The sequence below is a fragment of the Anastrepha ludens genome, chromosome 4 (assembly GCF_028408465.1).
Source record: "Anastrepha ludens isolate Willacy chromosome 4, idAnaLude1.1, whole genome shotgun sequence".
Classification (NCBI taxonomy): Eukaryota; Metazoa; Arthropoda; class Insecta; order Diptera; family Tephritidae; genus Anastrepha; species Anastrepha ludens.
In genome coordinates this window covers 80719312-80744230 of record NC_071500.1, presented here as the reverse complement: position 1 = coordinate 80744230, position 24919 = coordinate 80719312, and the positions used below count along the sequence as shown (strand labels likewise).

The window sequence follows — 24919 nt, the reverse complement described above, 5'->3', positions numbered from 1 at the left end:
ATGAAATGAATTACTTTATGCTTGAAAAATGTTGGGAAATATTGCAGACCTTTTTTGATCTCGGCGGCTACGTTTACAAGCAAAACTGTCACATCTGGGGATCGGAAAACCCACACATGATCGTCAAGAAGCCAATGCATTCTGAGAGATTGACAGCTCGGCGTTGATTTTGGAGAGGTGGTATCACCAGAGACACGATAACAACCCAGCCACATGAATGAAACCATGACTGACAAATAATGGGAATGTTTGCTTTTTGGAATAAACCAATGCCGAAAACAAAAAATCATCTTTGTTCATTTCAAATTTCAATTGCTGTGCTATTTTTTTATAAGTCGTATAAGTTAATAATTTTTGATAAAAGTAACGATTTTTTTTCTGAGATTAGTGATACATTGTTGCAATTAAATTTCTCGCTTAAGGGGCATTTAAATACTATATATTGAAGGTTTTATCTAATGATTTTTATAAATGGTTAAATGTATTTTTTATCGGTATTTTTTTTGTAGCGTAATCCTTAATATTTTTAAACTATCGACTTTAGTTATATTTATTTGTTTGCTCTTAATGCTTGAACAGCAATAATGTGTTCAACAGAGGTTTGAATTTTTCATTTTTAGTGTAACTGGGTTTGTTGTAGGTTTTTGATGGAAAAGGTTGACGCTTGGGGAATGCAATTTTGTAGAGGAAGACAATTAATTTCTTTAATTTTAATTTTTTTGTTGAAAAATTTAGTTACAACTCGAGAGCTACTAACACTACGTTGTTGAGTTTTATGTGAATTGTTGGAAAGTAATTTTTTGTATATTTTATTTCTTTTGAAATTTCCATCAAGATGGTGTACAGGAAGTGAAATTGTGTAGAATTAGAGGGAATCTGCTTATTACGAAATTCCATAACAAAGTATTGCTTTCAACTTAATTTGCTTGTGTTTTATTGGAAAATTCCCGTTACTTAATTGCTAGACCTCATATTTAGCATAAATATTTCTTCGGGGCAGCTCTATCATTTGGGGCTGGTTCGCTGAGAATCCTCATTCCTGTTGGCAATCACTTTTATTTAGTTCCATTTCATTCCATTCCATTTATTATGCCTATCTTTACAAAAATTGTCAAAAAAATTGTAAATGGACTAGTACTTTTGTGGATCTACCATAAAAAAGTAAATGTACAAATACTCTGTGGGCAAAAAGTAAGGTGAATTTGGTTGTAAAATGAAAAATCTTTATTTATTCTTGTAAATCAATTTCATCCCCTTCAAAATAATCCCCTCTCGATGAAATACACTGATGCCAACGATTTTTCCAAACCCCGAAACACGCCAAATAGTTCATTTCCGGTATAGCCATCAGCACCTTCTTCGATTCAGCTTTTATCTCCTCAATCGACTCGAAACGCGTTCCCCGGAGTGGCCTCTTGAGTTTTGGGAATAGCCAGAAGTCACACGGAGCCAACTCAGGCGAATACGGTGGTTGCGGAACGATATGCGTGGAATTTTTGGCGAAATGGTCACGAAGAACGAATGCAGTGTGAGACGGTACATTATCGTGATGCAAAAACCAAGAGTTGTTGGCCCATAATTCTGGTCTTTTTAGACGAATTGCTTCACGTAAACGACGCATACTCGTAACGCTCAAATAATATTCCTTATTAACAGTTGGCCAGGTGGAAGAAATTCATAGTGCACCACACCACGAAAATCGAAAAAACTGTCATCATGACCTTTATTTTTGAACGACTTTGACGTGCTCTTTAGCACGATATTCGCTTGGTTGGTCGGCTGTTTCACGGTCGTAAGCATAAATACAAGTCTCATCTCCCGTAATGATGCATTTGAGCTTGTCCTGATAGTCTGAAAGCATTGTTTCACACACATCAACACGACGACTTTTTTCCAAGAAATTGAGAGTTTTCGGTACCAAACGAGATTTGACTTTTCGTAGACCCAAATGGTCTTTCAAAATGGTTTTCACAGATCCTTCTGATATTCCGATCATATCAATAAGGTCTTTAACAGTCAACCGACGATTTTTGAGCTCTAACTCCTTCACTTTATTGACGTGTTGGTCATCTGTTGACGTCGATGGTCGTCCGGAGCGCTCCAAGTCATCAACACGTTCTCGACCCTCTTTGAAGTCTTTGTACCACTTATAAACATTTTTCTGCGAAATGGTCGAATCACCAAATGCCTTCTGTAATATGCTAAACGTTTCCGCAGCCGAAATTTCATTCCGCAAACAAAATTTGATGGCATTTCTCTGCTCAATCAAATCAGAGATTGTAAATATCGAAAAATACACTCTTGGTCGTTTGGTAAACACAAGCGCAAATATTTTACTGATAATGACATTCACATGAAAGTTGGCCCAGATGTTCTCACCAGTGCTGCCAACTCATGAAAAAAATAACTAGAGCGAAATTTTAATCCCGCGAAGTTTGACAAATAAATTCACCTTACTTTTTGCTCACATTAGTATGTGTGCATTTATTAAAGGGGCATTTTGTGGTTTTCAAATTGTGAGTTAAGAATGTTTTTCCGTTTGATAAACTAATATAATATGAACATACATACATATGTATTGTACTTATATTGTATACCTATATGCACAGATATAAACTACTTTACATGGATTGAACTTTCACTCACCTTAACATACGTGCGTTCTGTATCGACCAATTCCAAGATGACCTTGCGCAGTTTCTCGGCATCGGTGAGCTGACGTGACGGTGTCAGTGCGGCATTCGAGGCTGACGATGTGACTGAGCCAGTTGGGCTGGATTTACGGGTTTCCTGAGGTGAACGACAAAATCCGGTAACCTTCAATCAAGCGTTTCCATCGACACAAAAAATCAGCGATGAAGACGATGGAAGAAGGTTGATTGATGTTTTTTAAATTTAATTTAGTTTGTGCGTTTTGTTTTGCATTTGGCAATCAATTTATGCAGATTTTTTTTCAGATTTAAATTTTGATTTTGATTTTGATTTTCAAGTGACAAATAGTATTGGTAATGATGTTTTTTTTTGGTTTCAGTAGTAGTGGTGTTGTATTTGTTTTAGCGGATTTTTTAATTGTTATAATTTTTTTTAAATTAATGTTTTTGTTATTATAAAACGTAGTGTTCGCAAAGAATTCATTTAAATTGGATTCAATACAAGATGATGTAAAAAAGTAGATGAAGAAAGAAAGAAAATTGTGAAGTTAGCAAAAATGTGAGTGGTGTAAATTTGTGCAAAAAAGATTTATATAAAAGGGGAAAGTAAGTTAATAAATGTAGGTTAATAAAGTGAGGTGCTGCAAGTGGGGGCGGGGAAGGTGTAAGGTAATTTAAAAAATTGAGAGGTGCATATGATCCGGTGAATTTCTATACCTACACTTGTTTTAGATGAAGTGAGAAAATCTATATATATCTAGTATATACTCGTACGTATATATGCATATTAGTAATAACTAACATTGTGTGAAATGATAAAAACAAACAATTTATGTGTATGCAAACAAGTTCTTTAGCATATGCAAATATGTGCGCATGCCTGTATGTACTGAAATAAAATATAATATTAATAATAAAAAGTAATTCAATACTAATAATAATATATAATATTAGGCCAGAGTATTCGTTTTCCATTGATATTTTAACCAAACTTGGTACATAAATTTAGATGCTCAGGGGAAGAGTCATACTGCGGATGGAAGTGTTACGTTTTTTCAAAGTTTCATTTATTTTCTCATTGTGGCCCATTTCTCGTACAAGAATGCACTATTTACATATTTTTTGTTTAATATGAAGAAAGAAACATACGAAATGATCAAAATGCATCTAAAAATACGGCTAATTTTATATTTTGTGTCAAGAGTTAAAGGGCAATCATTACATATAAACTCAAAATTAAAACATAAAAAACCTCATGAAAGCGTCAGCAAAAACAAAGCAAATAAGAAGCGAGAACATGTTACAAACCACTTAACTTCACATCATGAAAAAAAGTTATGTAGAGTAAAGGGTGATCAAAAGCAGGTACCTTTTCCAATAGGGGTTTTTTGACAGTGACGTATAACTACCGTCACATTAAATACATAATGTCTTCAGTATTCATTGAAAAATTTATCATGGAAAGACTTACGCTTATAAAAAGTTTACAAATCGCACAATTGTATTACGAAAATCTGCGCTCTGTGAAGAGTGGACTGAAGGAATCATCGGTCGATATTTTTTAAAAGACGATGCTGATGCCAATGTAACTGTAAATGATGAACGCTATCGCGCCATGATAAACAACGTTTTGATGTCGGAAATTGAAGCCCGTGATCTCCATAACATATGCTTCCAACAAGACGGCGCTACTTGCCATACAGCCGTGAAACAATGGTTTCACTGCGTCGTCGTGCATTGGCCATCAAAATCGTGTGAAATCATACCTTTGGAATTTTATTTGTGGCGGTATGTAAAGTGCCTAGACCAGCTTCGTGTGAGGCATTGAAAGCCAACAGTACTAAAGTTATTCAGGAGATACCGACCGAAGTTCTGCAGCGAGCCATTCAAAATTGGAGTTTACGGGTGACCGAATTACGCTGCAGTTGCGGCCAACATTTGAAGGGAATTTCTTTAAAAAATAAATGTCGCGAACGGTTCAAGAATTTTCCTTGTTTCATTTCAATTTAAAATTCGATACCTCTGAGTTGATCACCCTTTATTCTGAAATTTATTTTACGAGCTAGTATGTTCTTTCAGTTATGCAACAAGGTATAATATTCTAACTAAAAAAAAATGTGTTAATCCACATTCAATTTTTCAATTTGGACAAATAAGCCTTTCTAACACTAAAAGTGGTGCTTGCACCTATATAAAACTTCATCTACATAAACTGACTGTTTCATTTTGATTATTTGCTGGAGCGTTTATCCAATGAATAGGCGCATAGGTGCAACGGAAGTAATCAATTCATTGGGATCCGATTTCAATGATTCGAGGCACATGCCAATACCGACTAATCAACCTCCATTAAGGCATTTAATCATAACATTGTTGATGTTATTATCGAAAAGCAACCTACTGACGATAGTTTAACGTGACAACGTCATAAGAAAATACTGATGTAATGGTTGCAATTTTCAAAGCAAAATTTTAATTTTATATGTTTGATAGATATTTTGTATGGATATAGGGAAGGAGGTAAATGGAATCGCAATAGAATTGATCAAGTTACATTTACACAAACGTGAAAAATTACGAAACATTTATCAATTTCATGAAAGATATGTTCAATTTCGACTGTGCATCAGAGGTTAATAAGTCAACAATACTAAGAGGCAACGTCATCGATTTGACTTTTTCAAGACACATTACACTCGAAACACCCTCTTTCATTTCCTACTTTTCCTATCATCGTCCTCTTCTCAACAGAGAAATGGTTCATTACTATGCACACAGGAAGAAGGCATATGCAAATACAAGTATGTGAATTTATATACCTACATATGCGCATATACATACATATATATGCTCACTCAAGTAGAAGAGATCCAGATGTCGAACGTTGCCGAATGCGGGGGCCGGTTGTGCTCTTTGTCGTTCGTTCCGCGCTCTCGCTTGCAGTTCAAGCAAGGTAACGACGATTGAGCAAGATAACGACACATTTTTTCGTGCGTGCAGCCGGCTAAATCAAATTATAAGACGTTACCACGTCAAAAAAAAGTTACCAAAAACTTGCGTTTATTGAATCAAACCTTTGAATAGCAGTTGGGTAAGTATCATATATCTTGAAGTTTGTTTATTTATATTTTATAGATGAAAAAGAAAATTGAAAAATCCCTTGCTCGGCTTGTGCACTGCGTTAAATAACTATAACACTAGGACTTTTTGACACCTTTTGACAATTTATTTGTTTCTTAGTACATTACCCTACCAATGGTATTACCCTTATATCAAATATGTACATAAATCATAAACTAATTTTACAATTTTTTCAGTTTGCATTCACTTTTCCAAAATTATGTCTTGTGTGAGCATAACAACTTATGTATGCAGTAGATAACTGAAGTAATCATAAATGAAATGAAAACATTTATTATAAATAAAAATGCAAAAACGAATAATAAACAAGAAACTTGCAGATTATCAGTATACGTGTAAAAATACATAAATAAATAGCCAGCAGCTGACAGCGACTTAAGAAGTAAATGAAAGTCAACAGTTAGTGTTAGCTTAACTATGATGGAAATGGGCTACATATTGGAAATGTTTATGAGCCTTTAACTGCGTTCGAGCGCATAATGGAAATGATGTTAAAAACGCAAAAAAGTATAACGAAACTTATATAAGGTTAGAATGGAACTCTCTATTCGTATAAAAAAAATCATCAGTCAGACATCAGGATTCTGAAGCGAATCTGTATGCATGATTCGCTTCAGAATCCTGATGTCTGACTGATGATTTTTTTTAAACCATATGTAATGCTATTTAGTGTGTGTGCAGGACACTCCAACTCTGGCCCACATTAAAGTGTTTCCTTGCCATGACATTTCCAATTCGTTTTGCGGTTACACTGCTCACTTCCGCCACTGAGGTCACGGGGAGTAGCCGAAAGCAAGTAGTGGGTGGGCAACAATCGGCTGGTGTAAATCGTTTGGGTGTAAATAGAAGGTGTTTAATGCATATTTTTGCAGTAAGGGATGATGCATTAACAACAAAACAGCAAGAGAGGAAGTGCATTTGACACTGACAGTTGATGCCTGCCAGGAAATCAGTAGAATGCTAGAGGTTAGGGGCAACAAAGAAACGCCGGCGACACGCTCAAGATAGGTTGACAGTTTGACGTTAGGAGTTTACTGGTATATTGCTGCTTATATGTTGTTGCTGTTGTCGCACAAACACACTAGATAGCTATTACTTTACAAGCCATCTTCTACTTATGCACATATAACGCTCTACAATGTACGTATGTAGGTACGGCATATGCACTTCTGCGTCGCATCGTTTACCGCAACATCCTTCGCTGATTTTTGCACGAGAGTACGACATAGAAACAAAGCCAAACCTGCTTTTTGTCAGTCAACATTTATGCGAGCGCGCGCAATTTCCTGTTCGAGTGTTAAGGAATGCATTCATTCCGAGACATTCATCCGTACAACACGCTACTGCATACCGCTTGTTTGCGCTCCACTGCCTTTTGGGGCTTTTTTTCATTTTACGCTTTTTCATTATGTAAATGATTTGCGCTTTGTTTTTGCTGCTTTGGCAGTGTTCATTTGCATAAGCTTCCTTCCACAACCAACGGCATTCGGTACGATTGCTTTGATGCATTTGCGGTCACTGTGCGGGAGCGTAAGTGACAGTGCAAGCACGTTTGGCGGCTGTTGCGTTCATTGCGGTTACTGCCTCAGCTTCCCGACAAAAGCTGCAGTTTACATTTTGCAAATGGATTTACTAAAAACCTTCTACTACACGAAAGCAGGTACGTTTGTCTGTCTAGTGCAGTGTAGTGTAGTGTCTCCTTCAGTTCGGTTGCTTGTAAGCGTCAACTTGAGATTAGAGCATCCACTTTGGTAGCCCTTCTTTTCTTTGGTGTTTAGATTACATTTTATTTCCCCATTCGATGGAGGTGCTGTCACATGGCAATATAATGTCACTCTCGGCTTATCGGCTTTTTTCTACCACTTTGGGATTGCGTGCTTATGCAATATATGTGTAAGGATCAACTATTTAGTAGAGTGTCATAAAAGGAAGTGGACTCTTCGCTAGCTAGCTATCAGTGTTTTTACTCTTTACACTGGAAAAAAAATATTTGAAACTGGAAACTGAAACTTTTTCGCACAAAGCCAACTAATTTCATTGAAGCCGGGGTAAATACTCAAAAAAGTTTAAAGATTACTCATATTGCGAAACTCCCATATTTGCGAGGAAAACAGTATGAACGATTGGTTTTCAGGTCAACAGATTTCACTAGAAATTTTTTGTGCGTAAGAGTCATCACTCTCATGAGTCATAAAATACGAGTAAGATAGGAAGTTTTTCCTAAACCTTCCAGTGGGTCTGCCATAAAAAAGTCTCGCATATATGGAGATCAGAGGCAGCACAAAACCGTAGTGGTCCTATGCGACAAAATTGAGGAGAGATTTGGACAAACACGTAACAAGCTCGTTGTTTTAGCTTAGAATAATAATAACGCTCTTTGGTTTATTTTGTTTAATTTAAATTATATTTTTGATATAATAAATCACGAAAATTGCCAATCGAAGGATAAATGCTTTGATATTGGCTTACAATTAGGTAGGTGACGAAGAATGGTGGGTGGATGGTGTGATCTTTAGGTGCAGCTTACTACGAGTGGTGACGTGATTTTTGTCGTGCCGAAATTACATTTTTCATGCATGCGATTTTGCATAGGCTCCTGATTAACGGAAAATTGTACTGAATAATGAAAGCAATCTACTGCCAGATGCAATGTAACGAGCGTACTGCTATTTTGGGTGTATGGTTTGGGTGTTTGGTTTCTGTGTTTCACCCTTTTTGGGTGTTTGACCGAGCTCCTTCTCCTATTTGTGGTGTGCGTTTTGATGTTGTCCTACAAATGGAGGGACCTACAGTTTTAAGTCGAATCCGAACGGCAGATATTTTTTTTATGAGCAGCTTTTTCAAGGCAGAAATACATTCGGAGGTTTACCATTACCTGCCGAGGGGCGACCGCTATTAGAAACAACTTTTTCTATTATTTGATGTTCATGCACCGAGATTCGAACCTACGCTCTCTCCGTATTCCGAATGGTAGTCGCGTACCAAGCTATTCGGCTACGATGGCTAAACATATATTACTATATATCAGTAAAAAACAGGGTATCAAGGTCCGCTTTTCAATTTTGCTTTTGTTTGTCAAAATTACGGGAGTGGTTTCAAAAGTCCTTGACAATTTGCAGATATCACGTCTCTATATCAAAATTTGGGTATTTCTTGTCAATAAGCATCTTTCAAAATAACGTACCCTAATTTTCCAATAGGTATTTAACAGGTTAAGTTGTGGCAGAAATTTGAAGCAGGCGCAGATGGGTTTCCTACAAATAAAAAAAGTAAAATTCAGCAGCACTAAACAACCTCATATTATGAAAACTCTTCATGACCGATTGAGACAATCTCCCGCGAGTGTAGTCACTTACACTCGGTTGTACCAGCGTACGTAGCGCAGAAAGTTCTGATTGCACAATTGGACTTTAGAAGTGAAATAGCTATACCAGGGGTGGGTGCCGTGTTTGCTCATAATTGACAACAAATATATTTTAGCGCAATCTTACTGTGAAAAGAGCTTTTGGTGGGCAACTGAAAGCGAGAAAGGTCAATATGCTTTTTTGGTAGCGTGGGGTGCCATTTGTATCGATTCTCTGGAGCAGTGTTTAATAAAAACGACATTTAATCCTTAAGGGCCGCCGTAGCCGAATGAATGGGTTGGTGCGTGATTACCATTCGCAATTCACAGAGAGAACGTTGGTTCGAATCTCGGTGAAACCAAAATCAATAAAACATTTTTCTAATAGCGGTCGCCCCTCGGCAGGCAATGGCAAACCTCCGAGTGTATTTCTGCCATGAAAAAGCTCCCCATAAAAATATCTGCCGTTCGGAATCGGCTTGAAACTGTAGGTCCCTCCATTAGTAGAACAACATCAAGACGCACACAACAAACAGGAGGAGGAGCTCGACCAAACACCCAAAAGGGTGTACGCGCCAAATATATATATATATATACATCATCCTTAAGGGCAACACACTGGCGCATAAGACCGCAACCGTAATGGCGAAATTGCATCCGAATAGAGGATTGATATCTAAAAGTTTCCGGGTTACATTTTAGGTTGCTGTAATAAAAACATCAAAACGTAGCTTTCGTGTTTTGGATACAAAACTGTTTTGCTGCTGTTATCGTATGCCATTGACGATTACACCTTACTCAATCCGAGTAACCCGGTTATAGCGCTCAACTCCGTTTGATTACCTTCGATGAATCTTAATTTATGACCTCGATAAACTCTTATTTTGTGAAAACCTGGTTCTTAATGAATAATTTGAAAGACTTCTTGGGTCGTTTTTCTGAATTCTAAATTACTTTCTTTACTGTAAAAGAAATAATTGTTGTGTATAAGAACCACTCTGACGTTCTATTGAGATCAGCAACTCTACTTAATCGGGCCACAGCAATTTAAAAGCTTTCAAAAGCGGGCAAAAAGTAAGGTGAATTTATTTGTCAAACTTCGCGTTATTAAAATTTCGCTCTAGTTATTTTTTTCATGAGTTGGCAGCACTGTTAATAACATCTGGACCAACTTTCATGTGAATGTGATTATCAGTAAAATATTTACGCTTGTGTTTACCAAACGACCAAGAGTGCATTTTTCGATTTTTACAATGTCTGATTTGATTGAGCAGAAAAGTGCCATCAAATTTTGTTTGCGGAATGAAACTTCGGCTGCGGAAACGTTTAGCATGCAGAAGGCATTTAGTGATTCAACCATGTCGCAGAAAAATGTTTATAAGTAGTACAAAGACTTCAAAGAGGGTCGAGAACGTGTTGATGACTTGGAGCGCTCCGGACGACCATCGACGTCAACAGATGACCAACACGTCAATAAAGTGAAGGAGTTAGTGCTCAAAAATCGTCGGTTGACTGTTAAAGACCTTACTGATATGATCGGAATATCAGAAGGATCTGTGAAAACCATTTTGAAAGACCATTTGGGCCTACGAAAAGTCAAATCTCGTTTGGTACCGAAAACTCTCAATTTCTTGGAAAAAAGTCGTCGCGTTGATTTGTGTGAAACAATGCTTTCAGACTATCAGGACAAACTCAAATGCATCATTACGGGAGATGAGACTTAGATTTATGCTTACGACCCTGAAACAACCGACCAATCAAGCGAATATCGTGCTAAAGACGAGGTCAGACCGAAAAGAGCACGTCAAACTCGTTCACAAATAAAGGTCATGATGAGAGTTTTTTTTTCGATTTTCGTGGAGTGGTGCACTATGAATTCCTTCCACCTGGCCAAACTGTTAATAAGGAATATTATTTGAGCGTTATGCTTCGTTTACGTGAAGCAATTCGTCTAAAAAGACCAGAATTATGGGCCAACAACTCTTGGTTTTTGCATCACGATAATGCACCGTCTCACACTGCATTCGGTCTTCGTGAGCATTTCGGCAAAAATTACACGCGTATCGCTCCGCAACCACCGTATTCGCCTGATTTGGCTTCGTGTGACTTCTGGCTATTCCAAAAACTCAAGAGACCACTCCGGGGAACGCGTTTCGAGTCGATTGAAGAGATAAAAGCTGAATCGAAGAAGGTGCTGATGGCTATACCGGAAATGGACTATTTGGCATGTTTCGGGGATTGGAAAAATCGTTGGCATAAGCGTATTCCATCGAGAGGGGATTATTTTGAAGGGGATGAAATTGATTTACAAGAATAAATAAAGATTTTTCATTTTACAACCAAATTCACCTTACTTTTTGCCCACAGTAGTATTGCAGAAAACTTTTCATTGAATTCAACTTTTTTTTAATTTTATCCCACAAATTCCTCTCCGTGTACTCGCTAGACTCGTTGAAAGTACTTTTGGGAAGGTTTCATTTTACAATTCAGTATAACAAAGAGTATTTGGTGGCTTTCTTTGTTGCCATTCAGCCGCTCATCTGTATATTCACTCACTCGTAAACTCACTCGACTTACGAAAGGATTCATTTGTTCACCTTTCATGTTGTGTTGTTTTTAATTTCTCTAGTATGAATTGTTGTTGTTGTTGCCAGCTTGCCTTGCGTTGTACGCTTTTATCCTTGATTCTATTTTAAAGGATTGATACTCGAGCACAATATAAGTGAGTGAGTGAATAGCGAGTAAGTGAGCCAAATTAAAATTGTGCAATAGTGGTAGGTGGTGCAAAGGTCCTTGAGCTGTACGAGTATGCGTAGCCGAGGTCCTTGTAAGTGTAACATACTAAATTTGAAAGGCTTAACTTGCTTTGCGTAATTTCTACCTTGGTTGTATGTAGGTGTGTCGGTGGCCGTGTGCGTGTGCCAGTTTGTTTGTATAGCCTTTTGATATTTCGTTGACGTTGTAGCAAATTTAGTGCCACTTTTGTAAATGTATTTTAACCGCTTACTGGCCTGTGAAAATGGTGACAGCGTAGATACCAACGCTACTATTGTTATTATTTCATTATGGCTTTGAATGGATACGAGTTTTTTTTTTTTAATTTTTATTCTTAGAAGCTATTGAAAGAAGAATTTTTACAGACTGCTCGAAGTAAGAAATATTTTGTTCGCATGCAACACTTGAGAATGAAGCATAAATAACCTTTGCAGTACGGGTAGCAGGAGTTCCATTCCCTCATGGCCTTTCCACTTTGGTTTTTTGTGAGTGTGTTTAATTGTGTGAGCTATACGATAGTGTGCACTACTGAGGTCTTTCAAAACAAAGGTTTTCTTAAGTTTTAAGTATACATATAAGTATATTTTTCATAATTGCGCCTTAGTAAATCAATAAATATTGATAAGTTGACTATAAAATTATTAATTTTAATCAAATGCGCTTCAAAAACCTAAAGAACAAAAAAAAACTTTGGATTGTGAAAATGTGCATAGACATACATATGTGTACGGAAAGGAAAAAAAATTAATCGAATTTCAAAATTTTTGAGAAAAATTTTACAAAAATTTTATAATTTGAAAACTGGCTTAATTTTTATAAATTTTATTAAATTTTGTTTATTATTCTATTTACGGCACACTATTTCATGTGATTCCTTTTAAACTTCTCCATCTAATGGTTAAAGTTTCGAAATTATAGAATTCTGTTACTATTCTGAAGCAATATTAAGCATTGTATCTCAAAATTATCGAATTCGCGTAATAAAATATTCAAATCGCAATTAGACTGAACTGCAGATTAGACTAGAAAAGAGATCTAGCGAGATGGAAAATACAACGTCTGGTTCTCCTGCTTAAACCGGGTAAACAACCCGACCTACCTCTGCCATAAAGACCCCTATGTCTGCTGGACACAGTGGGGAAGGTACTGGAACGCATTATCTGCGAACGACTTCAGTAGCATCTGGAAGGCTCGACAGGCCTCTCAGACGACCATTTCGGCTTCCGGAAAGCTAGATCTATGGTTGGCGCAAAAAGAACGGTGGTGGAAATAGCACACAGGGCTATAAGTGCGGGAAGATCGGCAAGAAAGCTCTGCGCTGTGATCTCATTGGCCTGGCTTAGCATCATCACGGCCCTCAAAGGCTTCAACGTACCAGCCTACCTTGTCTGCGATATGAAACTGAAAATGGCCAAAAAACCAACAAGGTCTCTGATGGTGTGCCACAAGGATCAGAGCTGGTACCAACTTTGTGGAACATCATGCACGATGCAGTCCTGAATATGAAGCTTCCTTTGAGCTGAACATAGGTACTCACCGCATAATCTCGAAAAAGGCGATCAAATATCTGGCAGATGAAATCGTTCGTCTCTATAACGGGAAGGAACATGGCCGACACCAGTAGAAAAAGCAACTGAACGACTGCTGCAATAGGCCGGTGGCAGCAGCGATGGGATGAGTCACAAAGCGGACGTTGCACCTACAAGCTTATACCACGTGTGTGATGAGTGATTAATGAGAAAACATGGAGACACCGACTATCACCTTTCGCAGTTGCTCAGCGGACATGGCTGTTTTCAGGAAAACCTGCACCGTTTTAAGCTGGCCGGCAGCCCTTTCTGTCCAAACTGCCCGAATACCTACGAAAACATAGAACACGTCATGTTTTATTGCGACCGCTTCAGAGAGGAGCGAGCTGTCCTGGAGCAAGCCCTGGGTCATCAACTAACCCCCTGGACCCTCATACGAGGCAACCAGCGGTAAGTGGGAGGCAGCGCAAACGTTCGCAAGTAAGATCTTGACGCGACTCCGCTATATTGATTGGGAACGCAAACCGTTTCAGCAACAGTTGCAGCAATAGAGAAGGCGGGCAGTTTCTGACGAACCGACAACAAGCACAGACGTTTGAGTGAAACACTCAATACAGTATCGTTCCGAAGACAAGACGGTAGTGAGTTGAGATTACGCTACTGCAAGTTTTCCGATGTCTCCTTTACTTTGGAACCACCTATAAACACAGTGTGAGTAATCGGGACTACCGACGGTGTATAGCCTTCATATGCCTGCAGGAGAGGAACCTGGGCGTAGGTACCTGTTGCATCTTCGGAGATAAACGCGGCTCTGCCCAGAAGTTATACTTTTGTGGTTACAGGGTAGAATTAGCCGAGATGGAGGATTATTTTAGTATTAGTGGGAGCGTGTCCCACATACCGTTGGTGTGACGGCACCTCTGAGATTTTTTCTGACATTTTGATTTCAACCTCCTTCCGAAAAAAAAAATGGTTGCGGTCGGATTTAGTTGATGGATCTTAATATAAGGGAGTTCTCCTGTAATAGCTGCATGATTTATGATGCTAAATGTAAAATTTATTTCTAAGTTGTCATGGTTTCGCGAATGATTCCTAACCGTTCATAAATATTTTTTTAATGTTATCATAATTTTACAATTCGTCAATTGGGCCTATGATGCCACTGAGTGAACTCTTTCCAAGCGCAGCTTAAATAACTAAACCAAATCGAACATAACCTAACACTTTATAGTGCTTCAGACCTTTGAATAACCAACTGTTAATTCAATTAGTGTTAAATATGTGCAAATGGTGATAAATGATATATACAGTTGATAAATTACATGTGAAAATGAAGAAAAATCTACGACATGCTGTAGTAGTCAATGCAAATGAACAAATTAAAAATCTCAGAAACTTCGATAGTGAAAAATCGTGGCACAAAATAAAGCATAAGAACTAACATTTTATAGTAACTTTAATATTTATGCAATTTTCAACTAATCTCGAAACACTTATTTAAAGTAATTTCGCATATACCAAAACCCACCAAATGGTCACACGCGCATGCACATAAACACACTTATGTAAATGCAAGCATACACATATACACGCATGTAGGTGGGTGTTAAGTTCAGCTGCAACTTGCAGCTTAATTTTACTTGAATTTTATTTTACTTTTCAATTTGCACACTTTCAAGTTGTACCTATGTTGAACTTTTCAGCATATGTGCACCGACATCAGTTGAAAGTTCATTCTACTGAGAACACCGTGCGACAAAAAACGAACGAAGAAATGGTATACTACTACATACATATATTCAAGTATTAACCCTTAAACTTTTATTTTTTACAAAATAATTTATTATGAAGTTTCAAGGATATTTAACGATAAATTTTTCAAAGGGCATTCATGTGTAATATATTTTGGTTCAAAGTATTTTTTTTGAATAGCAGGATATGTATATCCGCATTCATTTGATATCCATATTAAAATCCTAGAGTACGTTTGTACTTAAAATATTTTTTCCCTTTAATTTAGTCCTTTGAAACTTTAAAGTCCTTTAAAAATTAAATTGATGAGAAAAATAAAAACTTAGAATGACGTGCATATGAAATTTTTCCTGGATAACTTTTTCCATCGCACGGTAGAAGCAGCAACTAGTTTCGTTGTGTGTTTGCTTGCATTCGGGCACATGTTTATGTACATATGTTTGTATGGATGTATGAATGAATATATGGATAGATGAATGTATGTACGGATGGATGCGTGAGCTCGTTACTCTTACACGTACCTGCTCTGCGGTCTTAAGAAGATTCTCAATTTCGAAACTGCTCGTACGGGAAGTCGGCTTGGTGACGGCTGCGACCATTTGAGCTGGTGTCGGCTCAACGGATGATGGGGCCGGTGAGCTTTCAGCCTCAGGTGAATATAAATCTTTACCGGTGCCATCTGTGAAGAAAAATGAGCAAACAAATAAATGAGCATAATAAAGAGATATACACACCTATATACGTACATACTTATACATATGCATTTTAAAGTTGTGCGAAGTGTATACGTAAATATGCGTTTGTGTTCATATGGACATACTCGTCCATAAAAGGTAAGTGATTATAATATAGTATGAAACTCTTAAACCTTAAGGATTACCGCACTCTGAAATGAGTTGTGCGAATTAAGCAGTCATATCAATGTGGTTTGCCATCTCATAACAACGAGAAAACAACTTTATTAAGACTCTCATCTAATGTGTAACGTGGCTAGTCTCCAGTTGTAGTTTAATTAAAAATTACTTATTGCGTGAAACATACTTGTGTTCATATGGAATAACCACTGACGGAATAATCATATGGAATCAGAATCACGACTTTCGAAAGTTTTTGAGTTATGTATGTGAGCTACTTTGTTCTACTAGCAAAGCAATGATTCGTTATTTTGCTCGTTTATTATTAGAAATTAGATGTGCTTTTACTTTTTGAAGTGAACACTTCTTTAGAATCGTTGGGAGTGGTTTGAGACTCGATGAAACGAAAAAGCGACACTTAGAAGAGACATACATATAGATCTTATAGTATATAGCCTGCGAGAGAATGAGATAGAACGCAGTTATACAGCGTTCCCTATTCTCCGTCTCCTCTTTGTGCGGTGCTTCGTAGCCTCCCCACTCTTGGCTACGAAGCGTTATATGTTGATATACGTATATGTGTGTGGCTGCGTACTGCTGAGCCACGCTAGTATAGTGAGTATTGTAGTATGTATACTACACTGCCTATTACTTGCTTTGGTGTTTAGTTCAAGCGTCATACGTACATATGTATGTTTGTATGTATGCTAGTACGTATGTGTGCGCGCCTGCGTATTACGGAGCCACGGTGAGCCTTGGACTAAGGCCTTGCGGAGCTCCGCCAGTTATTTTATATTCTCTAACATCCGCATCGGTATTACAGCAAAGGGTTCTGTTAGTGAAATAACTGATGATAACCCTGAGTATATACGTTGGAATCTGGAAGCAATCAAGCGCCATCAGATTCTGGTTCCAGTTCGCGGTATTGAAGGCATTCTTTACCTCTAGTGTTGCCGTTAGACAGTACTCCTTGCTAACGTATAACCACCGAGTTCCTTCGATTGTCTTCTACACAATGGTTTAACCGCGAGGATGATAGACCGCCTGCGTCATCAATAGCAGCCTCAAGACGATTAGCGATCAATCGTTCTAGAATTTTGCCTGCGGTGTCAAAGAAGGCGGTAGTCTGTAAGGTCTTCCGCAGACTTAGATCCTTTGGAATCAGCACCAGTTTCTGTAACTTCCACTGAGTTGGAAATGTGCCTTCTTTTAGGCATGTATTGTAGAGATCTACAAAAATATCGGTATGACTTCGAATTGCCGCTTTTAGTGCCTCGTTGCAGACTCCGTCTGGGCCAAGAGCTTTATTGTTTTTGATCCGCATATTTTGGTCGCCTTATCAACATCTTTCCAAATCGTAGGCTCGGAGAGCATCTGCAACTAGATTATGCAGTGTGGCCGGGGACGTTGTTGGGAGTGGCTTGAAAACTTTCAGTTTTTTCATGACTAGCCTGTACCCGAGTCCCCAAGGGCTACTATCGACTTCGTCACATAGTTGAAGGAAGCATTGTCATTTACTCCCTTTAATTGCATTTTTCTGGGCCCTCCTTTTTTGCTCTGTTGCACTCGCTACGCAATTCCGCAACGTCCGCTATCCACCAGTAAACGGGTCCCCTGTTATGCCTGCTAGGCCTTGTTTTAGACATGGCTGAATCACATGCTTTTGTTTGGTGCATTGCCAGTGAGTGTTACATCTGCCAGCATGACTTCGATAACCTCAGCCTCCATTGAGTCGACCTGATTCTCGCGTTGAATGTATTTGGCAGCTTTGGTTCGCCGTGTTTCTTTATTTTGCAAATTATCGCGAGATGGTCACTTCGGGTATAATGCTGGGTTTATTATCAATCCCGTTCCCGCCTTTTGGAATGTCTAACATGGCGAAAGTTTCCAGAAGGGCTTGACCTCTTGCACTTGTTCGTGGGCATCGCCAGTTCACAGCCCAGGCGTTAAAATCACGACCTACGACCACAGGCCTTTGGTCTTTAATAACTTGGGCGAGATTCTCTACAGAGTTTAGCTGGGTGGTAGGTACCAGCTATAGACGTATGTATCCCCAATACGCGCTCGTACAAATCCGCGAGCTGCCTTCACGCTCCTAAGTCGGGAGCTATTTGTCCCACAGTTCCAGATTGACGACTTGCCAGTAATATCAGAGGTCCAGCCAATGCCTTATTGGTGTTTATAGTGTTCACTGGGTATAGCAACATCTATTTTGTGTCCCGTATAGACTGCATGAGTAGGTCTTGAGCGTTTTCACAATGGTTAAGGTTTAGCTGCAAGATCTTCATTTCTGTCATATTTTTTTCAGAGCTCTCTGGTATTCTGGGCACTTGCTGCTGGTCATCTCATGTCCTGTGTCGGCATAGGTGTGTCAACCGGAATGGCAATTAATATTTTACATGATAAGTTGGCGATGAAAAAATTGTCGGCCCAATGAGTGCCGCGATTGCACACAAGCGACAACAAGCGGATACGGCTGTTAACTTCGAAGCAGAGTTTGGAACAATTTAAGCGAGATCCGAAGGAATTTTGCATCGAGTTGTCACCATTGCTGAAGGTGCTGTTTCACCGCCAGCACATTTATCCGGAGCTGTCGCCGCCAAACTGCATGAATTGCGTTATGAATTGCAGCTGCACTCCCCGTATTCACCCGATTTGGCTCACTGCAACTTTTTCTTGTTCCGTAACATGAAGAAATGGCGGGAGGGAAAGAAATTTATTTCAAGCGAGGAAGTCATCGCTGAGACAGAGGCGTATTTTTGAGAGTTCGACAATTCCTTTTTTTTGGAGGGGTTAAAAAATGGCCGGAGCATTGGAAGAATTGTATCTTTCTAACATAGTCCTCTATGTTGGAAATTAAAAAAGTTAAAAAAAACATAGTGTCTTCATTTCTAACATGGGTACTTATTGAACCCCTCTCGTATTGTCTTTGATAGAGACTATCTTTAGCTGTGCGAAGATCTGAATAGAGCTTCGCTTTGTCGTTCAACTCAGTATCAGTACATATGCAAGTAATACTTATAATAATATATTAGCATAGCTATCAACTTAAAATCATTGAATGCAGTAAATTAAAGTATAAATGTTACTTTACGCTGAAATATTCACCCACGCATTTGCTCTCACGATACAAATGATAATCTTCTTTCAAAGTCTCTTTTGGATTACAACTCAAGCGTAAGATTTGTGGCTCAGTACTGTTACGTGAAATGCTTACTCAAAAAAGAAATAAAATATACAAAATTATAAGTCCAAATGAAAGAAGAAATGAGTGTAAACTGCAAATAACTCCATGTTGAATGGTTCACTTCTTTACTTGCATATAAGAATGTCACAAATCCTACTAAAGGGTGTTTTTTTTAGAAGTTAGGTTTTCAAGATGAAATAAAACGTATATAATTTAATGTTATGGCCAAGAATTTAGCTTTATTATAAAGCTAAGGGTTTGCCATTATGTTTTAAAAATGATTTCGGGCAAGTGGCCGCCGCGGCTGGCTCGAATAAATTCCAGCCGAGAGGCCCAATTTTCGACCACTTTTTGCAGCAATTGGGGCCGTATGTCAGCAATAACGCGCCGAATATTCTCTTCCAAGACGTCAATCGTCTCGGGCTTATCTGCGTAGACAAGCGACTTCACATAGCCCCACAAGAAATAGTCCAGCGGTGTTATATCGCACGATCTTGGAGGCCACGCCACAGGTCCACGGTGCGAGATAATGCGCTCACCAAAAGTTTCCTTCAATAAATCGATTGTTGCGTTGGCTGTATGGCATGTAGCGCCGTCTTGTTGGAACCAAAGGTCGTCCACATCAACATCGTCCAATTCAGGCACGAAAAAGTCATTAATCATGGCTCTATAGCGCTCTCCATTGACTGTAACATTATGGTCGGCTTCATTTTTAAAGAAATATGGACCAATGATTCCCTCTGCCCATAGAGCACACCAAACAGTGACTTTTTGAGGATGTAACAGAGTCTCAGCAATGGCTTGTGGATTATGTTCACTCCAAATGCGACAATTTTGCTTATTGACATACCCATTCAACCAAAAGTGAGCTTCATCGCTGAACAAAGTTTTCTTGTGAAAATCGGCATCGGTGGCCATCTCGTTTTGGGCCCAAAATTGCACGATTTGCAAACATTGTTCAGGTGTAAGTCTATTCATTATGAAATGGCAAACCAAACTGAGCATAAATCAGGGAACAGCTGTCAAAAAGACCATCTATCAAAAAAGTAGTGCCAACTTGAAAACCTAACCTCTAAAAAAAACACCCTTTACAAACTCTTTCACCTGTTTAGCAGCATCTACGTATGGCATTTTATGAGAGTCGCTCTGAGATGAAATGTAAAGTTTGGAACGTGAAGATATATGTATGTAGCACTCGTTGCAGTAAAGCACTCTGCAGGGGTGAGCTGATGCAGTTTTGGTAACCGTATAAGCGTCATTAAGCACCAAGCGACGTGCTACTAAAAGGCGAGTGCCAAAAAAAAAACAAAAAACAAAGATGAGTATAGCATGCAAGCCTATAGACTCGTTGGCTGCCATGCCATGCAAGAATGACTATTTGCTAGAAGATATTTAAGGAAAACGCACAACAACAAAAATTAAAAAAAAACTGCAGCGTCGAGGAGCGAAAGCCCGATAAGCAAGAATTATCTACAGCCATCAGATGATGTTGCAACAGGCAACATGCAACATAAATTGCACTCTAAAGTAACTACAATATATCGTCTCAGTATATTTAGTATAGTTGTACATACATGACTGTATCTCACTTGCATTGCACATGACCCAAAATTAATTAATGCACGAATGGGGCTGCCATATGCAATGCAAAATAAAAAATAAATGCAAATAGCAATAAAAAAACACTTCACAATTAACAGGTATAGATTTATATCCGCGCAAAGTCGTACTTTACATACATACAAGGTTTGATTGAAAAGTGATGAGCCTTCCCGCGCGGAGCGTCTGCCAAGCGATCAACCGAATCGGCTGGTGGGGGAAAATGATCGTTGAATCTTCCCCTTCTACTAGAAACCGGTCCCAGTTCGCTGGCAACAGCGGTGCAGTCAACATCGCTCCGCGCGTGAAAGCTGTTTTAAAAGCGTGTTAGGATTTTGCAGTGGCGAAAATGCAGCGATCGTTGGAGCAACGTTATTCGATCAAATTTTGCGTAAAGCTAAACAGTTTATATCTCCAGGAAGTACTGTAAACGCGGCATTTTACAAAGAAGTACTCCTTCGGCTGCAAAACCGCGCCGCCCTCGACAACAATTGGACCCTTCATCACGACCATGCGCCGGCTCACACCGCCTTCCTCTGCATGGCCGAGATGGGGGTTCCGGTGCTTTCCCACCCTCGCTACGGCCCAGACCTGTCCCCTCCGGACTTCTTCTTGTTCCGGCGCCTGAAAAGAAAGCTGAAGGGGAGGCGTTTCGACTCCATCGAGGCGATCCAAAGAACTGTGACGGCCGAATTGAGCGCGATTCCGGCGGATGAGTTTAAAAAATGTTTCCTGCAGTGGAAGGACCGCTACCAGCGGTGTATTGACGCTCATGGGTCCTGTTTTGAAGAATATTAGTTGTATAAGCCAAAAGATTTAATAAAACTGCCTAAAAAAATAAGGCTCATTACTTTTCAATCAAACCCTGTACATGGCGCTTTATTTCAATCACGTTTAACGTGATAATATCATAAGAAAATACTGATGTAATGGTTGCATTTTTCAAAAGAAAATTTTAGTTTTATTTGGTTGATAGATATTTTGTATGAATATAGAGATGGAGGTAAATGCAATCGCAATGGAATTGATCAAGTTACATTTACACAGACGTGAAAAATGACGAAACAATTATTAAATTCATGAAAGATATGTTCAATTTCGATTGTGCATCAGACGTTAATAAATCAACAACACTAAGAGGCATCATCATCGATTTGACGTTATTACGTCAAAACAATTAGTTAAATTGTGTTATTTACGTTAAGAAATTGAAAACGGAACTTGTCAAGGAATAAAGAAAAAACGACTTTGAATATTCGACCTTGGATATGGAATATTTGGATAAGTTCTATTTTATTTTATTTTATTTTATTTTTTTCAGAACGTTGCTATAGCAATAGGGATACTTGTAAACACGTAAGATTTGCCTAATTTTTAAAAAGTCAATTGCAATACATACGCATGATTAAAAGGGAGATAAAAACTTTATAAGTTGCCACTGTTTAAAAATTGTATTTTACTTTTTGTGAGTTAAAGCCCGGTACTGTCATTTAAAATCTTATATTACTGCGGTACATGGCGACCTGCAGTGCGTTAAAAAAAGAGAATTTAAAATAAAAATATTAAATTCTATATCGCTTGTGGGCATGTTCTGAGTTAACAACTCACAAATTCGATGAAATTTAAATTACAAACGAGAAATATATTTTAAAACAAAACAAAAACAGTGGAATAGTAATGAACCAAAACCAAATTTGTTTCAAAATTAAACAAAAACTCCACTACATTCGAAAGCACTTGTCAACAAAATTTTTAAAGCCAATAAACAGTAAGCAATCAAATTAAAATAACCATGCCACCGCTAAAACTACAACACCACAATGCGCTCAATGACAAAAATGTGTAGTACTATAAATAAAGGCAATAGCGTATAATCCACGCCTCGTGGCAATTTCAACGTTGTTAATTACAGCTTTTTTCTCAAGCTTTCTGGTAAAAACTGGTAAAACTGCCAAAAAGTAAAATGGTTATCAGAGAAAGGGAAAAACCAAGGCGAATCTATTAAAGATGGCATCGGTAGATCAGCTGGCTTGGTTTTTTTCTTTTGCCGTATACATCCGGATATCATAATAGAATGAAATGGCAAAAAGCTGTTCCATTTGCACCATCGTCGTATGCTTCTAGTTCCAACTTCATGTCCGCTATGCAACAGAGTTCGTCCTTTTCTTTTCTGCTTTCTTCTGTCGTGACATTTCTATGTATAAAAAGGAGAATGTACATTCGGTTGCTTCAAAATGCTTGGCTGACGATGACGTCGAGAGAGGGTATATATGTACAATAGAATGTAAGAACCTTCTTGAGAAAGGGGTGATTCGGTGGCGGCAGGACCATGGGGGTAAAAGCAGAGTTCGAACGATCGTGTGACCTACGAAAACATGCGGGCTCGATCTGGAGTTGTATTGAAGCCGGTGCTGGCTCCAACGCACGGCAATCCCTCTTATTGCATGTGAGTATTTCACTGGTTACATTCATCTCTCATTGTATTTGGAAACCCTGTGGCAATACACATTCTGCGAAAAAAATATCGGGAATTTTTCATTTAAAAAGCGCGCGTTACCCATATGTCTAAATTTTTTTTGCTAGAATGTTGGTACAACTGTCCTCTTTAGTGTCGCAGAGTTTGAGCGTGATCTGTCAATTAGCTTCTTTTTGGCATTTAATTATATCAGATTTTGTCTTAAATTTTGTATTTTGAACGAGATTTCGTTTGCCGAATCGTTGAAAATCTTGCAGAAAGCCTATATGGCGAGTGTGCTTTGCAAAAACACGGGTATACGAGTAGTATAAGGCTTTGGCAGAGGGCCATTAACGTCGATAAAGTCAAGGAAGTGGTGCTGGAAAACCATCAAACCATAATTTAAGTTTGAGGGAGTTAGCTCGTGACCTTAGCGTGTCTCACGAATCAATTCGCAACATTTTACACCATCGTTCCAAGAGATTTGAATTTGTTTAAAAAAATTCATCGGAAGAAGGTGGCTGAAGAAATGCTAGTGAATTCGGACCCAATGTTTATCCAGTGCATTATAACAGGTGATGAGACGTGGGTACACAAGTATGAGTTTGACATGCAAACCAGTCAACAGGCGGCTGAATGGCGCTATTCACATGAGCAAAAACCCAAAACACCACGTCAAAGTCGGTCAAAACCAGTCAACAGGCGGCTGAATGGCGCTATTCACATGAGCAAAAACCCAAAACACCACGTCAAAGTCGGTCAAAAGTGAAAGTCATGCTACTTGGTTTCATTGATTATCATGGCGTTGTGCGGTGTTGTGCACTCGGAATTCTTTTCAAATGATTATACGGTAAATAAAGAATATTATTTGGAAGTAATGCAACGTTTGAGAGAGAATGTGCGTATGTGCGTAGGAAACGGCCCAATTTGTGGAAAGAAAACTCATGGATCTTGCACCATAATAACGCACCGTCTCACAAGTCGGTTCGACAAATATCATCGAACAACCACCGTATTCACCGGATTTAGCCCCCTGTCATATTTACCTTTTCCCAAAACTTTAATTGCCACTCTGCGGACGTCAGTTTGAGTCGTTAGAAGCCATTAAGGAGAATTCGTTGAAGGAACTGAAGAAGATCTCTTCAAACGCATTTAAAAGGTGGTTTGATGACTGGACTTATCGAAGGCGAAAAAAAATTGTTTGACAGAATGTCCCAATCACAATCAACTATTTTCTTGCTGAGTCGATGCCGGATTTTGAAAATGTATATAAAGAGCTGCGTTAGAAGTTTTCTAAAATTGCGAAACGTGTTCTTTAAATTCGTCCTCTTTCATTGAAGCCGGAAAAGGTGGCGAAATACAAAAAAATTATAATCGAAGCGTATAATGCTATTTTGTTACACATAAGTTCATATATCGATGAAATTCACAAGGAAAATTCAAGTATCAAAAGTTTATCACGGTGTGAGGAACAATTAATTTGATGTTTTTTTAATTGATCGTAAAATGAGAGTAACACTAGATTTTTCAGAGTCAATTCAAGACAGCTCGCTAAGGTTTGGTACAGTGACGAATTCGTTCATTCTTGTTCAATAAGCGCAATAGAAGGTGCTGCGATTAAAAATTTTGCTCT

The 24919-nt window shown here is 38.5% G+C and overlaps 1 protein-coding gene across 1 annotated transcript in view; it reads right to left on the bottom strand.

The window, feature by feature from the left end:
* Nucleotides 1-24919, bottom strand: part of LOC128861886 (protein still life, isoforms C/SIF type 2) — a 418993-nt gene that overhangs the window by 66801 nt on the left and 327273 nt on the right. Inside the window, exons 12-13 of the mRNA XM_054100262.1 lie at nt 15713-15870; nt 2647-2817 (exon numbers count right to left, since the gene is read on the bottom strand). Coding sequence (XP_053956237.1) covers nt 2647-2817; nt 15713-15870 — 329 coding nt within the window. The remainder of the gene's footprint in view (nt 1-2646; nt 2818-15712; nt 15871-24919) is intronic.